This window comes from Haliotis asinina, chromosome 5 (assembly GCF_037392515.1).
Source record: "Haliotis asinina isolate JCU_RB_2024 chromosome 5, JCU_Hal_asi_v2, whole genome shotgun sequence".
In the NCBI taxonomy this organism is placed as follows: Eukaryota; Metazoa; Mollusca; class Gastropoda; order Lepetellida; family Haliotidae; genus Haliotis; species Haliotis asinina.
The window spans coordinates 46,831,877-46,847,903 of NC_090284.1; the positions used below are offsets into that span (position 1 = coordinate 46,831,877).

A 16,027-nucleotide genomic window follows, 5' to 3' on the forward strand; every position below is an offset into this window, starting at 1 on the left:
GGAAAGGGGGTAGCCTAGTGGTTAACGCGTCACGCCGATAAACCCACGTTCGATTCTCCACATGGGTACAATGTGTAAAACGCATTCCATGCTCACTAAGTAACCTTCACAGGACTGTTTAACTATCCAGGTAAATTACGCCATTTCTCAATAATATTTGAGTTTAATTCTTATGTACAGATACGCATGGCTGATGCCAAAAGCCAATGGTATTAAATGGAACCGAAGGAGCCTTTTTCAATATATACTGGACAAAATAGTTAGGGATATTGTCATTTTAGGATTGATGTTGTACCAGACCATGCATTAATCTATCGATATTCATGATTTCAAAATTTACATATGTCCCTAACTAATTTTTCCAGTATATTTGCCTATATGACTTTGCATAGTTGCATTTGCTGAATGAATGCAAGCATTTCATCACCATTAATCCTGCTACAGTGAATAATGTATTAATTGTCACCAGTGTCATTTATTATCAACCGTTATACAAAAATGTGTTGATAGTTGCATATTATTGGCTTATGTGTATCCAAGAGATTTGACCAAAGCGAGTAGAAATATATGAAACACACACCGAGACATTATTATTGCCAGCAATAATGATAACGTGTGAGTAAATACTCAACTGATGGAGAGGTCTCAGCCCAGTGGCCCACGCCGAGGCACACCTTGTTCGATTCCCCACATGAGTACAATGTGCGAAGCCCATTTGTGTAAAAGCGGCGTAAAACCGCGCTTACACTCGCACAAACTGCGATTATGGCCTTGAGCTCTGACAATAATCCTTGTTTTCTAGATTAGTGAAACGAGTGGCTCACTTAGCACGGCGATGACTCAATTCGACGCCACCTTCATGAAAGCAATGGATGACGTCAACCTGGATGACCTTGACCTCGCAGCGTTTCCGTCATTGACCTCTTTGTCTGTTGACACCGAAATGGTAATTACTGGAAAAAGACAAACGGGTATCTTTTGGGGCGTTAGTATACAGTAATATCTCAAACATATATTGTTATGGATGTGATGTGGTTATGATGAGTCGGGTGAACATTATATCCAATACTTTAAGTAAGCTAAATATTTAAATCGGTGGGATGTATACTTCCTATAAGAACAATTGCAAAATGATCCAGATTTAGAGGTATAAACGGGGCAGTTGAGTCATGCATTGTATTATTACGCGGTGGCTTAACGTTCTGTTTGCATTTAGATTTTGTTTTAAAGTTCGAATATTTTTAACAATGACGTGTTATGATGACAGATTCTTATGCTGGCGTATGTCTGTCTCGTAAATATATAATGAATAACATGATATTATTTGTATTGGTAATATATGATATTAACGATAAGGACACAGGCAATTTTTAAGTTTAGGGCATTGCTGAACTTTAAATGGACAATTGATGAATACCTTCAACAAAGAAGCTAATAATGTACGAATTATCTCCCTTTCCAGGCGGCCGTGCTATGGAAGAAAGTAACGCAAGCAAATGGCGCCGTCACCAGTGGGAACATCCAGTACAGCGCAGATAAAATCGCTACAATGCCATCTGTGTTTGCCCTCGGTATGTCATGGATAAGTATTATACAATACATGGAATACACAGCCAATCATTTGAACACAAACTGCAAGTGTGTCAACAGTTTCATGGTCATCTTCAGATTTGTGATAATCGGGATATTAGTTTTTGTACTCATGACACCTGCTCTTCCGCACATACCTTACTGGCAAACAAGGATAAGCTGAGCACTGACCTGACAATTGACCCGTATTGGCATGTATGAGTGCTGCCTACTGGCGCTTGATATTGTGAGGGAAGGGGCCCCGTTTTTGCAACGACTTGCTTCACCGGCCATATGAGAGTCCATTGAGATATGCGCCCAGTCAGTTTCACGGTCATGCACTAAGCGCACAAACCAAATGGGTTTGCTCTTTGCCATGCACCGCATTCTTCCCGTAAACGCGTTGCCCATTGATTGTTTAATGTACCCTTGTTTGCCAGTAGTATCGTAAACAGTGAAGATTTTACGAGCGTTTCTCAACATGACGACCCGTCAGACCATTTAGCGTTGATTCGAAAAAAGAGATCAAAAGAAGAATCAGCCACAGATTTGATTTGGTTTAGTTGTTGTTTACGGACGCACCTAGTAATGTCTCAGCTATATGGCGGCGATCTGTATGTAGTCGATCAAACAATCCAGTGATCAACAGCAAGAGCACTCGTCTTCGCAACTAGGATACGATGACATGTGTCAACCAAGTCATCGAGCCAGAATACTCTATCCCGTTAGTGGCCTCTTACGATAATCATGGGTTACTGAAGATCAATTCTAGCTCGGATCTTCAGTTCTAGCCCGGATCTTCACTGGTAGTCTGCCATTGATGGAAGGGGCGTCGTATTTGCATATTCCCATATTGAAGAATCGTTTGCTATTAAAACTTTATCCAGTTATAGTGACGCAGTATTGTTCTCACTGCAGGAGCATCAACCGAGGACTTCCTTAATATACCGGAAGGCGACGGGATGATGGGAGTTTTGAATCAGATGTCGGATTATATATCTTCTATGTCAGGAAGAAAGGTTCCAATAAGACTGCTTTCATCGGAAACTGTTGACAGTTTGTGTTCATAACAGCTTTTCTTCATCTCAGTCTAGAAACACGGACACTCACTCAGCTATTCTCAGCTAAAAATCAGTTTTGTTTAGCATCTCTTTGAAGAGTATTTCCGTTATGGCACAACGTGTTGGCATGTCAGAGGGTGAACTGGCGGAATGGTGCAGATCTTACCTATGCACACAGGCTGGTTATCGGTGGATGCATAGAGGTGTGTGTGCGTGCGTGCGTGCGTGCGTGTGTGCGTGTGTGCGTGTGTGCGTGTGTGTTTGCAGGGGTGCACACCCCCACCCCCTTTTGTCCTGAAAGGACAAATTGACACGCCCGTGAAAGTGACTTCAGGATCCGCCATTTTCAATAGTGCACATACGCACCCACCACACCCCACTCGTTTACTCAAACAGCCCCTGCTGGTGCTGGCAAACCTTGAAATCTTCAGGGTTTCTTACACATAAGATATGATAAAACTTCGTCCACATTGTGCTTAGACCAGTAATATATATTACATAAGCATAAGAGATTGACGTTTTTCCGGGACAGATACCTTTGTGACGATCGCAAATGTATGATTTTTGACTTCTTGAATCAATAATGTGTGACTTCTCATCTATCATCGAAATATACAACGCCTGTTGACAGATTGAGATCGTTCTTGCCAAGCTGAAGAAGGTGTTTGGTATTGACAACAGTGCCAATCAGAGAGTGTGCATAGAGCCGGCGCTTGCACGTGAAGTTGGGATGTATTTCGCTCGTGCAAAGTAAGTTTGTGTGGAAATTACCTGTTGGTAAACATTTGTTTCTATAGGTCATCGTTTTGACTTCTAAACAAATCATTTATACCACTGCCATACCTTGTTGAATTGGTTGACACGTGTCATCGTATCCCAACTACATAGACAGATGTTCATGTTGTTGATCATTTGATTGTCTGGTCCAGACTTGATTATTTACACACCGCCGCCATATAGGTGGAACAACTGATGGTAACCAAAGCAAACGAAATCCTTGGCAGACTCATCTTTTGATCTCGGCTTTAAACAACAAACCAACCAGCCAACTGAAACTTACGTAGCGCCCTAAAGCACCGCATCTGACTGAATACAGTTACTCCCAGACCACCAGGGAGAGTCTGCATTTGACATCGATTTAAAGAGGTGTAACTTTTCTTATTGTGTTGGTGCGGATCCTGTTATGTACGTGGGAATTTCCTGGTTTCCAAATGTGAACCGATGAAGAGTCTTGGTCTGAGATTGTAACAAAACTGGCATGAATAACAATCATGTTACTCTGCAGGCTGGAAAAATGGAAAGTTGCTTTCTTTTCCCTGATCTGCTTACCCCATTGGGTGTGGTTTATCTCATTAGTCCGTCCGAAACGAAAATTTTGAATTCAAAATGATTCAAAGACCGATTGTGCTGACATTTCCTTGTTTATGTTTCACACTTGACATTCATATATTCGCATGTTGTCTTCTAGAGTGGCCGATCTCAGCAAACTTACCTCTGTTTCCCTAAAAGCAGTCCTCAAGGTCATTGGTCAGAAGTATGAATACGTCATGTTCCTTAGTCCATCCAAAATGAGGTCACTCACCAAGGTCATGCTTAAAGTAGACGTACGTATTGAAACAAAGCTTTGTTACTTTTATCTCGAATTTCAGTTTCGGACACTGTAGCTCTAGATTATATATGCTGAACAGCAAATTAAACGCAAGTTTCGACAAAATGAAATCGAATGAAAGCAAGGGTTAATGGCTTATGTTATAAATTTGTTATTGACTTGATTCCTATCCTGGCAGACTGTGCCCTAAAACAAGAATACAGCATTTTCACTCCCTCCTCAAACAACCTGGCGGGTAGAATAGGCCTTCAGCAACCCATGCTTGCCATAAAAGGCGACTATGCTTGTCGTAAGAGGCGACTAACGGGATCGGATGGTCAGGCTTGCTGACTTGGTTGGGACATGTCATCGGTTCCCAATTGCGCAGATCGATGCTCATGTCGTTGATCACTGGATTGTCTGGTCCAGACTCGATTATTTACAAACCGCCGCCGTGTAGCTGAAATATTGCTGAGTGCGGCGTAAAACTAAACTCACTCACTCGCTCACTCAAACAAACTGGTGAATACACCAGGGACTCAGCGACCTAAGCGTTAAAACAATTGATTTATCGGGTACAGGCACAGGGAATTTGTTAACTGTCATTTGTTACTCATAATATAAATCACTATAGTGTTTGGTGCAGACTTGATTAGTTACAAGACCTTGTCATATTACTTGAAAAGCCTCTTGCTACATAAGAACCAAACCCGTGAAGATCCGAGTTAGCGCTGAACTTCATCAACTCATGCTTGCTATAAGAGACGGCTAACGTGATCGGATGGGCAAGCTTGCTGCCACATGTCACCGTCTCCCAACTGCGTAGATTGATACTAATGATATATGGTCATTGGTGAATACACCAGGGACTCAGCAACCTAAGCGTTAAAACAAGTTGATTTATCTGGTACAGGCACAGCGAATTTGTTAACTGTCATTTGTTGCTCATAATATAAATCACTATACTGTTTGGTGCCGACTCGATTATTTACAGACAGTCGCCATGTAGCTGGAACATTTGTGACATTCTGTGCTCATTTTCAGGGGATCAACACAGCGTTCATCTTCAAGAAAGAGGACCTGGACAGGTTCGGGCCGTACATGTGGTGTGGGATTGACGCGATCATGGCTGCCAAGGTGGACGCATCTGCTCTGAACAAGTACCTGACAGAGATCACGCGGTGCATTCACTTCGACAGTCTCACCAGGGCTGCCATTGTCAGGAGTGTCAAGAGGGACCTCCAAGTGTGAGTGTTCTCTGTCGCTATCATAGTGAAAACGAGGTAACCAAACTGTTAGATATTCAACGCAGCACTAAGCAATATCCCAGCTATATGGCGGCAGTCTGTAAATACTCGAGTCTGGACCAGATAAGTTAGTCGTCAACTACATGAGCATCGATCTACGAAGTTCCGATACGATGACATGTGCCTACCAAGTCAGCAAGCCTGACCACCCGATCCGATAGTCGGCCCTTACGACAAGCAATGGGTAGCTGAAGACCAATTGTAACCCGGATCTTCACAGGTCATGTAACAAACAGAATCTATTAGGACTTTAACATGCTGGTAACGAGATGGGTGTTTTGGTTTCCGAATGACTTTCCTGCCTTAGTCTAGTGATATCCCACTGATTATAGTGTCCACTCTGAAAACCAAGAGCGAGGTTCGAATCCCAGGGGAGTGAGATATGTGAAGTCCTGTTTTGGTCGGTTTTGGAGATTGGTATTGATACTGCTAAAATGCAGCGTGTACCATGCTCACCATGTCGAAGTGATTTGAATTTTTTGGGGGGGGGGAATCTAGTAAAACAAAAATAGTTACGCTTTGATCGACAGTGTAAATATAGGCATTAAGTATAACATTAGAAGAATTGTAATTAGTTCAGCCATGTGAATAAAACCTAAAACAGGCTCTGATAAAGACGACGATTGTATCTTTACAGCCACGGCTACAGTTTGTACGACAGGCCCGACATCCTGACCTCCTTGGGTCATTTCCTGCCAGATATTGCTGACGAGATCATCAACGACGTTTTTACAACGGTAAGTTATCATCGTCGTCGTCGTCATCATCATCATCATCATCATCATCATCATCTGCTTCTATTTGTACAATTGGAGTATATTCTGACTGGTTTTGTTCGTTTAGGACCAGACAGATAAGGTAATCCATACGATCTACAACATATTCTTCAAGATCACGAATTTCCTCGATGAAATGGCTACCGTTGACGAGAATGAGATAAGTATAACCCAGAGACAGGCGTATGCGGCCAACGTGGAGAAATTTGGAGCCTACCTGTTTAACATGGCTGTCAGTTCAGGGGCAAGGCGGAGGAGATCCGGTTAGTGTTGAATATCAGTGTTAGTTATATATCGTCTTAGACCGATGTGTGGGCATTGTGTGTTAGTTGTACATTTTCTTTAGACCCGTGGGCGGACGTTGTGTGTTATCTGTGCATGGTCTTTCGACCCATGGATGGACATTGTGTGTTTGTTATGCATGGTGTTTAGACCCGTGGATGAATGTTGTGTTTTACCTATGCATGGTCTTTATACCCGTGGGTGGACGTTTTGTGTTAGTTATGCATGGTCTTTAGACCCTTGGGTGAACATTGTGTGTTAGTTGTGCATGAGGTTTAGACCCGTGGATGAACGTTGTGTGTTACCTATGCATGACCTTAGATCCGTGGGTGTACGTTGTGTTATAGCTATGCATGATGTTTAGCGTCATCGTTGAAGGTTGTGTGTTAGCTATACATGTTTTTTAGACCCGTAGGTGGACGCTGTGTGTTAGTTATACTGTTATACATGGTCATTAGACCCGCGCGTGGACCTTGTGTGTTAGTTATGCATGGTCATTAGATCTGCGCGTGGACTTTGTGTGTGGGTTATGCACGGTCTTTAGACCCGTGTGCGGACGTTGTGTGTTAGTTATACATGGGTGGACGTTGTGTGATAGATATGCATGGTCTTCAGACCCGTGGGTGAACGTTTTGTGTTAGTTATGTATAGTGTTTAGATCGGTTGGTGGAGATTCTGTTTCAGTCATGGATATTCTTGGACTGGTGGACATACATGCTATATTCCAGCCACGAGTACCAACACATGTACAGTGTTAAAGGACTTCCATGGTCAGTTGAGATTCCTGACTGTTAGCATCGCCCAGGGCATGACCCCTTCTGACCTCGTAGACTGCTTGCCGGAATTCCAGAATGTATCTCTATCCACCGAGGTCCTTGACGTCCTGGCAGGAAAACTCACTGCGGTGAGTGAGTTTAGTTTTACACCGCACTCAGCAACATTCTAGCTCTATAGCGGCGACGGCGGTAAACAAAGCTTTCCGAAATGTGTAGATCTATAGGTTAACGGAATCGACTTGCACATTTACAATACCCTCCTGTTTCCAGCCGTCCCTTTATAATACAAGTCGTCACAGCCACCGCTGGTGGTACGTTGTTCAAGGTATTGTCCTCAGGTGTGACTGACAGGTTCATCTTTCAAGCCTGCTTTTCAAGCCTCCTATTTCTGGTGATACCTGGTACCAAGGTGTCTTCGTGTATTTTAATGGGATCATTCATAATTCTTTTTCACTGTTTTGCCTTTTTTAGTCAGCTGAATCGTTTCTGGTCGAGAACGGCGGTGTAGCCTAGTTAAAGCGTTCACACGTCTCGCCGAAGTCGTTCGATACCCCACATGAATACAGTGTGTGAAGCCCGTTTATGATGTCCCCTGCAGTGATATTGCGGGAATATTGCTGAAAGTGGCATATAACTATACTCACTCACTCTTTCGGGAGCTATTCCAGAATGATTGTTGTCTGCCGTTGATATAACCAATCTCTGCAGTAGTATCAGCAGCAATGTTCACCATCATTCATTGCCATCACACCTATCAGGGTGACCCGTGAAGATCCGGAGTAGAATAGGCCTTCAGCAACCCATGCTTGCCACAAAAGGTGACTATGCTTGTCGTATTAGGCGACTAACGGGATCGGGTTGCCAGACTCGCTGACTTGACACATGTCATCAGTTCCCAACTGCGCAGGTCGATGCTTATGCTGTTAATCACTGGATTGTCTGGTCTAGACTCGATTATATAAAAAAAGACCGCCGCCATACAGCTGGAATATTGTCGACTGCGGCGTAAAACTATGCTCACACACTCAAATAACTAATAAACAGCCGATACCATCATTCTGTCGTTGATGAGAACCGTATTCTGTATTCAGACTGATGGTCTAGGTGACCCAGCAACTTGGACAGACGGGGATATTGCTCGATGCGGGAAGCTCTTGGACGCCCTGCCGGCATCGGATATAGCTTCCATCAACTTCAACGACCAAGCCATGGCGTCCATAAATCACATCAACTTTTCCAAGGTAAAACTCTACACGATTTCATTCATTCTAGGAACACCTCACAAAACATGTCTGGTCTTTACGGATTATCAACTGTCTTTATTGATGACCATCCCGTGAAGGTCGGGGTTACAATATTGGCCTTCAGTAAGCCATACTTGTCGTAAGAGATGAATAATGGGATCGGGTGGTCAAGTTCGCTGACTAAACTGACACATGTCATTGTATCCCAGTGGTTTAGAGCCATGCTCATGCTGTTGATCGCTGGACTGTCTTGTCAAAACTTGATTATTTACAGACCGCCGCCATTTTGCTTGATATTGCTGACGGCGGCGAAAAACAACCTGCAAAGAAACGAAACTTCACAACATAAGACTACATAAGATTGCAAACATTTACAACATGCAGGTTCTTTGCAAATATACTGCAGCAAAGGAAACGCCTTAGTTTAATAAAGTCCTTTATCTGTTTAGGGGACGGAGATAGTCAGCTCTTACCTGGCCGACACCAGCGTCAGTGACACGTCAGCGTTGACAGCCAGCACACTGTCGAAGATGGGGAACCTGTTGTGTGGCTACACTGAGGCACAGATCAACGCTCTGAACCAGACTGAAGCATAGTAAGTCAATGCGTGGCTGTTGGGTTTGTTGAGAGATCGTGATGTGTATGTGTGCGTGCGTGCGTGCGTGCGTGCGTGTGTTTTAGGGTGGGTGAGGGGTCGGGGCGAGTGTTTTCGAGGTGGTGGACAACTATCCGGTTTAGAGGTCGGTGAAGATTTGTTAGTCTCAGTCACTTATAGGTACGAAAGTCTACTTTCTACAGTATGATACCAGCAATATCACGATTGGACAGAAACAAAGGCGGCAGATTGCATCAATATGGGGAATCGATCCGGGACCTTCAGCATGAAGAGCGAACACTTTAACCACTATGCTAACACACTAACTAGATCTGCTGCGAACCCAGAGAAAGGAAACATAGAAATGATAACCCCAAAAGGTAATGCAACGGAAATTGTCTTATTGCATTAACTACTTATTTTCAGTTTAATGTACTGAATCTTGGAGACTGTCGTGGAATATATATTATAAATCCATTAGTCTGTAATCTGTAGTGAGAAATATGCCGCTATCCCAGAAACCACTATGGAGAACTGACCATTATCATTGCTATACAAACAGTGGACACCGATGTTACCATGACAATGACAGTGTTTCTTATAGCTTGCATTTTCTTTTCAGCAAAGCTGCCAAAGATGTTTGTCACATTACGTGTCTAAGTCAAGAACAGCTTCAAGCATTTGGCACCAAGATCGCAGCACATGTTGGCAATGACTGGGGGACCGTTGATCCGTACGTCATAGATGCTTTGGGCGTCTGTATGGGTGAGTATACGTTCGGATTCCCTCGGCTTGACTGTATGTCGTAGATTCTATGGATGAGCATACCTTCGGATTCCCTCGGATTGATCCGTTCGTCGTAGATGCTATGGGTGTTTGTATGGGTCAGGATACCTTCGGATTCTTTCGGCTTGATCCAAACGTCAGAGATGCTATGGTAGTCTGTATGGGTGAGTGTACCTTGGGATTCGTTTGGCTTTTTTTTATCGGCGTAGAAAATTTAAATTCTTTTGGCATCAGTAGAGTTTTGATATATTTCTGTAAGGGCAAATCCCGCCGAAGTAGTCGTGCAGCATGACTGTACTTTTCAGATAAGGTTATTCTGTTCTTAAGAGATAATTAATGTAAAATCTGACTGGAAGAAGAAAGTTGATCTAACTAGATTTATGAATGAATGAGCATAAAAGTTAGAGCAGTTTCACATTTAACAACACGAGGGAAACACGATTTTTCTCAAAATTGTCTAATTTATCACACCCATATGGTTTTATATGTTCCCCGAGTGCTTAGCCTGACTGCACGAGTCTCGTCAAAGGTCAACATATTTGAACTTGTACAAAGAGCTTTAGAAGATGATTTCAAGCACACATGAATGACAATAATGGTTTTCCTCATTTCGCTTCATGTTGGCAAAAAAAAATCAACAAAACATTCACCTTAAATATTAACTGTTTCACGTATTTGAACTGTTCCTTCATCCGTTGTGCCTCCCCTGTTTAAGATATAAATTAGTACTCATGAAATCACGATAGTTCCTTAAACAATGATGGATAGAAAAATAACAAAGAGTAGATACTGCCGGGTACAGGGTATTCATCACCTCATGGGCATTTGCTTGACCATTCCTGAGTTTGAATCTTTCTTATCTGAAGACAAACGGATCGGCACTGTCAGTTGCATAATCTAACAGCTGTATATTCAACGATCTTCACTTATACACTTCAACTGACCGGTGGAGAAGGCATCGTCTCAGCTAAATCTAATATTATATCACCTACATTTAAAAAACATCACTTTCCCAGTAGTTTGACTTAAACCTCGCAGCAAGGGGTTACATTGGTTGACAACTTCCAGTTCCTTGGACAGTGGTGAGAAAAAACGGACTATTTATTTATTTTACAAAATTTGGACGTTTCATTAATTCGTATGAGAGATATTGAAGGTGTACACGTGGTGTAATATCAAGGGTTGATTCCAGGAGGGGTGCCGTCCACGTCCCTCAATACCTTGTCCTCGGAGCAAATCAGCAACTTAAAGCCAAGCGCCATCAGGAGTATGCCGCCCGCAGTTTTTGCAGAGGTAAGTCTCTTAAACCAGTGGGTACCATGAAAGTTGGTGATCCTTTAGTCCAAAGTTTATGTTTCAATAAATTATTGTGCTTTGTATAAGTTCAGTTTCAAAGTTCGACCGTGTCGCCATTTTCATGTTTCCGAATGCGTTTTACTACGCGCGATATGATTTGTGTGACACGATTCTTAGCAATAGTGGCTGGCGCACTATACTCATTCGTCACCACTCGCCCCTTTCCGTAAGCTCCAAGAAGACTTCCTTATCCCGATGAATGTTATGTGTGAAAATGCGAGAAAATCAGCATGGAAAGGATTGAAGTACTCACAAACTGGTACATGGAACTTTTGCCCGCGCGGATAACTTGTGTGGCCGACGAGTGGTTATATAGTAATGATACCCGGAGTCATAGTAACTCTGGCTGCTACCAGCAGGACGACAATGACGACTGTGCAGTGTATATCGTCGCATATCAAATTTATACGAATACCGCTCCGGATAAATCAGTTATAAACCGGTTAGCCCAGAACCTGTTATTCATGCAAAGATGGTGTATACCTCCGTGTACACAATGACACTGTGAATTATATAAACGTGCATAGTTGAAAACTCAGGCTTGACTGTCAGTTAGTTCCAGGATTACAATTACCACATACATGTACAGTTAGAGCTTTTAGACTTTTAATTTAGACTTTTTAAAGACACTATTTAGACTCTTTGCTGTCATTCTCGAGTAGTACTTTTATTATTTTTCTCTGTGGGAAGGTCAGATCTGGGGTTGATTAATTCGTGTAACTTGGATACAACATTTAGCTGCATGAACAGCTTGCATTCAGTATTGCAATGATGCTGTATAAATATCGGGTAGCGTTCTATTGTACGTCCTGTCGAAATTTAATCATTTCCACACCGCCTTAGATAAGTCCGAAATCGACTATAATACCTTACATTATACACCATTAAAATATGGGGATATTGGATTTACGAGATTCATAAAATGCAAATGATGAAGCCAAGGAGGAAAGAGGTGATGAAGAGAAATTAAGAGGAAAGGGGAAATCAATTTATTCCATTGCTCTTGAACTGCTGCCTCCCTCCCTCCCCCCCCCCTCTCTCTCTCTCTCTCTCTCTCTATATATATATATGTATATATGTGTGTGTGTCTATGTATGTATGTATGTATGTATGTATGTATGTATGTATGTATGTATGTATGTATGTATGTATGTATGTATGTATATGGAACATTTCCAAAGGAATCGAAGGACTATTTATATATTTTTTTCTCATATGCATTTATCTTGGTTAATGGAATATCCTTCTGTCCCCCCACTATGTTGTATTGGTATAATCTGTCTGTCCTAGGCCTTTGACGCGAGTGAGCTGCAGCTGTTCAGCAGCGACCAGGCCAATGTTGTAACTGATGAACAAAAGGGACAGTTGGACCCTACTCAGTTGTCTTCCTTGAACACCAGGTCGTCCCTACAAGAGGAGGACATCAGCGCCATCCCTAGTCCCTTTGATGGAGGTGGGGGCAGTTATAAAGGGCGCGTGTGTCGTCGTGCCTACCATAGCTCCTGTTTAAAGGGGCACTGATGCGGAGCATTTTCCGTGGACTGGTGTAAACTTTTGTTATTGTTTTTCTCCCGTGAGTACCCGGATGATATCCCAGAATTCGTGACTGGTTCGTGACCTCTGCTGCGCAGTCCGTAAGCGCAATTGATAGTTTAATTATAGACATATAAACTGAGGTGAAGTCAATTGTACTTCATTACAAATGTATTATGAAAACAAATGAAACACTTTGAAGGTTAATCATCTGCCAGTGGTAGAAATGGTAAAAAACTATTAGGACGGAAAAATAACGAAGCCAATGTACGTCTCTATATTTTGTCTCATAACCCTAATTAGTTTATTGTCATATTTGTATGATTCTGAAAATTAATAAAAGAACACACGATTTGCTTATACTCATAGTAAATTTCTAACATAACAGCAACATTTATACATTGTATAGATTGCCAATGTGGATCCTATTTCACACACATACGCGATCTAGTGTGTGTTTTCTGTCATACAGATTCTGCTGAATGCTACAACAAATAAATTAAAACAAAATGCAAATAATGAACAGACTAATTTTATAGCAACAGTGTCAGGCTACTACCTTGTTCAGAAATGTATCCATCAATATCCACGTAAAAGAAATCGTATTCCATTCATCTGCAGCTGGTAAACAATCCTGCTCTGTGTCGCGTGTCTTACAACTGTCTCATTTGCGAAAAAGTAACACATCGTTTCACGTCTTTCGTTGGTGAAAACTAGATAAACCTCTCATTGGTCTCCCAAGATAGCACACCTGGCAACTAATTGTATGATGTCCACTATTCTAAGTAATTTAGTTGACCAATATTGAGCAATCAATCAATCAACGCAAGGGTGGTTAATTCTTTGAAGGGAGGATGTTGTTTTTGCACTCACACTTTACGACAGGGTGTAGTCATCTACACACACTGCCTTTTGACAAATCCGCTAGAAGAACAAAAGTAATTAATCAATCAGTGTGTTATCGGTTAATCCTTTGATCGATGTTTGTTTTTGTAACTCAGGTGATAAACCCTCTTGCATCACTTACATGCACATATTACATAACATACAATACATTTGCCATTACAGACCTTAATTTATAATGTTGAGTATTTACTCCAGACAGGAGAAATGCCAAATGGGAACCTTTGTTGAGTAACCGATGTGGTGTTGCTACTAATTATACCTGTTATAAATTCATGAATTGACCATCAAGAGAATGATGACAAATAACACGTGTAGGTTTACACCATCAAACGCGAGTTACAGCAAGGAAGATGTAATCTCTGTGTCGCATGCAGCCTGAAAACACTTATGGGCCGAAACTGTTTTGAGGATACCAACGGAATTTCGTTACATAAGGAATACACACAGGCATTTGCTGTGTACTTTGGTAAATAAGTGAAATACGTTTTTTTTACGTAAGACAATTTTCAGATTTCTCTACCAAAGCCAAGGTCATCGTTTTTTTGTTTACGAATTCAAATAAATCAACTGTGTGTTTTATTATCATAAATAATAAACCATTGTAGCTACCATAGCTACCAAAATTTACGTATGCTATTTGCTATCACAGCTCAACCAACACTCAAAACTACCTAAATATACAGCTTTGCAATCTTCCGTACTGAAACAAATGGCTTGCTACGTGCCTGTAGACATCATATTTCCATGTAACATGATTAAATATCGAGGTTAAAAACACAGAAATAGGATCAAATTGGATCAGTAAGTATACCATCCAAGCATCTGAAAAGAACTACACTGCTGGGATATATGGTTACGATCAGACAAGGAATACCATGGATATTTTTAAACAAATGGCATGTGATGGGCATCCGGCCTCCTGACTGTTTAAGTGAAGAAATTTTGCTAATATGGACAGGAGCCCAGTTCCTTTGTCCGTCACGGTCGAAGGAGTGGGCGCTGACCAATTTGCGGTCTGCTTTCGTAATTAGACCGTTAGCGAGAAGCATTATTCGCTCCGCATCAGTGCCCCTTTAAGGAGAAAATATATATACTCATGGAAACAAATAAGGGAACATGTGATATTGCAAGTGTTCTTTTATCTATTTCCAAAGTTTCACTCACTTTGCAATGCATACCATGTAAAGAAACATATTAATGGATAAAGGAACACTTGTACTTTCATGTGTTCCCTTATTTGTTTCCATAAGTATATATATCTGACGATGTAACGGTTAGGTTTTTGCTTTGTATAATACAATTCAAGATAACTTTCAGCTCGGTATATTGAATCCAAATACCGTTTGCAACTCGAAATGTTTAGCATCGTCATTGAGAGCAATACAATTTAAATATTTCTGAGTTAATCCCTTGCTTTTTATGTAATCTAAATAACTTGAATCTTTCGATTTTGAACGAAACAATTCGAAATATATAATACAATCTGAGAACTCAAACTTACTGTTGCAATAAGATACGGAGATCGCGACAAACCCGCACTTTCGATAATTCTCCGGAGATCGAGTTTGTGAGATTGTGACGTTTGAGAAATTTGTGAATTAATGGTGATAAAACCTAAGAGACCGGAAGACATGACATATATAGTTAAGTCAATTATACAAGAAATACGTTTGTGCTATATATGTATTAATGCAACGCCAAACAGTTCCCACTATACACAGGGGTAGACTAAACACTGCTTAGAACTTGTTAAACCAAACTCAAAAACTCTCTTTGGAATGTGTTATGTTCTTTTCAAGGATGTTTGTTTGTTTTTGTTCTTGCAGGAACGTCCAGTCGATGCAACTACGTCCTCGTGGCGTTGGGGATGCTTCTTGTGACCTTGACGAGATTCATTTGAAATCACATATGTTCATAATGACATGTTGTATATGTGTATACAACATGTGAACAAAGTTGTCAGCAAGTAACGACAAGTCACATTTTTATCCAGATGTTTTAACCTACTGTACAGACATTTGTAATCTACTACTACGTCGTGACGTCACGCACCTAAACGGCATGATTTCAAACTCATGAAACGTGTTGTATGTTGTGCCTTCCTCATTTCTTCTTGATTACCGGTAATGCGCAATGCATAACTTTTCCGAAACAAGCACGCCTGTGATGACAATCAGTTGATTTTTTAAAAAGTATTTTGGTGTATTTTTTTACATTCTGACGAATAAATAATCTTTTGCACACGTCA

General features: G+C 41.4%; 1 protein-coding gene across 1 annotated transcript in view; it reads left to right on the plus strand.

Annotated features, from left to right (window-relative positions):
- Positions 1-16,027, plus strand: part of LOC137283883 (uncharacterized) — a 30,274-nt gene extending 14,247 nt beyond the window's left edge. The window contains exons 12-26 of the mRNA XM_067815558.1: positions 803-946; positions 1,463-1,571; positions 2,488-2,588; positions 3,262-3,380; positions 4,099-4,234; positions 5,263-5,465; positions 6,163-6,262; positions 6,369-6,564; positions 7,312-7,487; positions 8,451-8,600; positions 9,053-9,198; positions 9,821-9,963; positions 11,177-11,277; positions 12,631-12,793; positions 15,606-16,027. Coding sequence (XP_067671659.1) covers positions 803-946; positions 1,463-1,571; positions 2,488-2,588; positions 3,262-3,380; positions 4,099-4,234; positions 5,263-5,465; positions 6,163-6,262; positions 6,369-6,564; positions 7,312-7,487; positions 8,451-8,600; positions 9,053-9,198; positions 9,821-9,963; positions 11,177-11,277; positions 12,631-12,793; positions 15,606-15,679 — 2,061 coding nt within the window. The 3' untranslated portion in view covers positions 15,680-16,027. The remainder of the gene's footprint in view (positions 1-802; positions 947-1,462; positions 1,572-2,487; positions 2,589-3,261; positions 3,381-4,098; positions 4,235-5,262; positions 5,466-6,162; positions 6,263-6,368; positions 6,565-7,311; positions 7,488-8,450; positions 8,601-9,052; positions 9,199-9,820; positions 9,964-11,176; positions 11,278-12,630; positions 12,794-15,605) is intronic.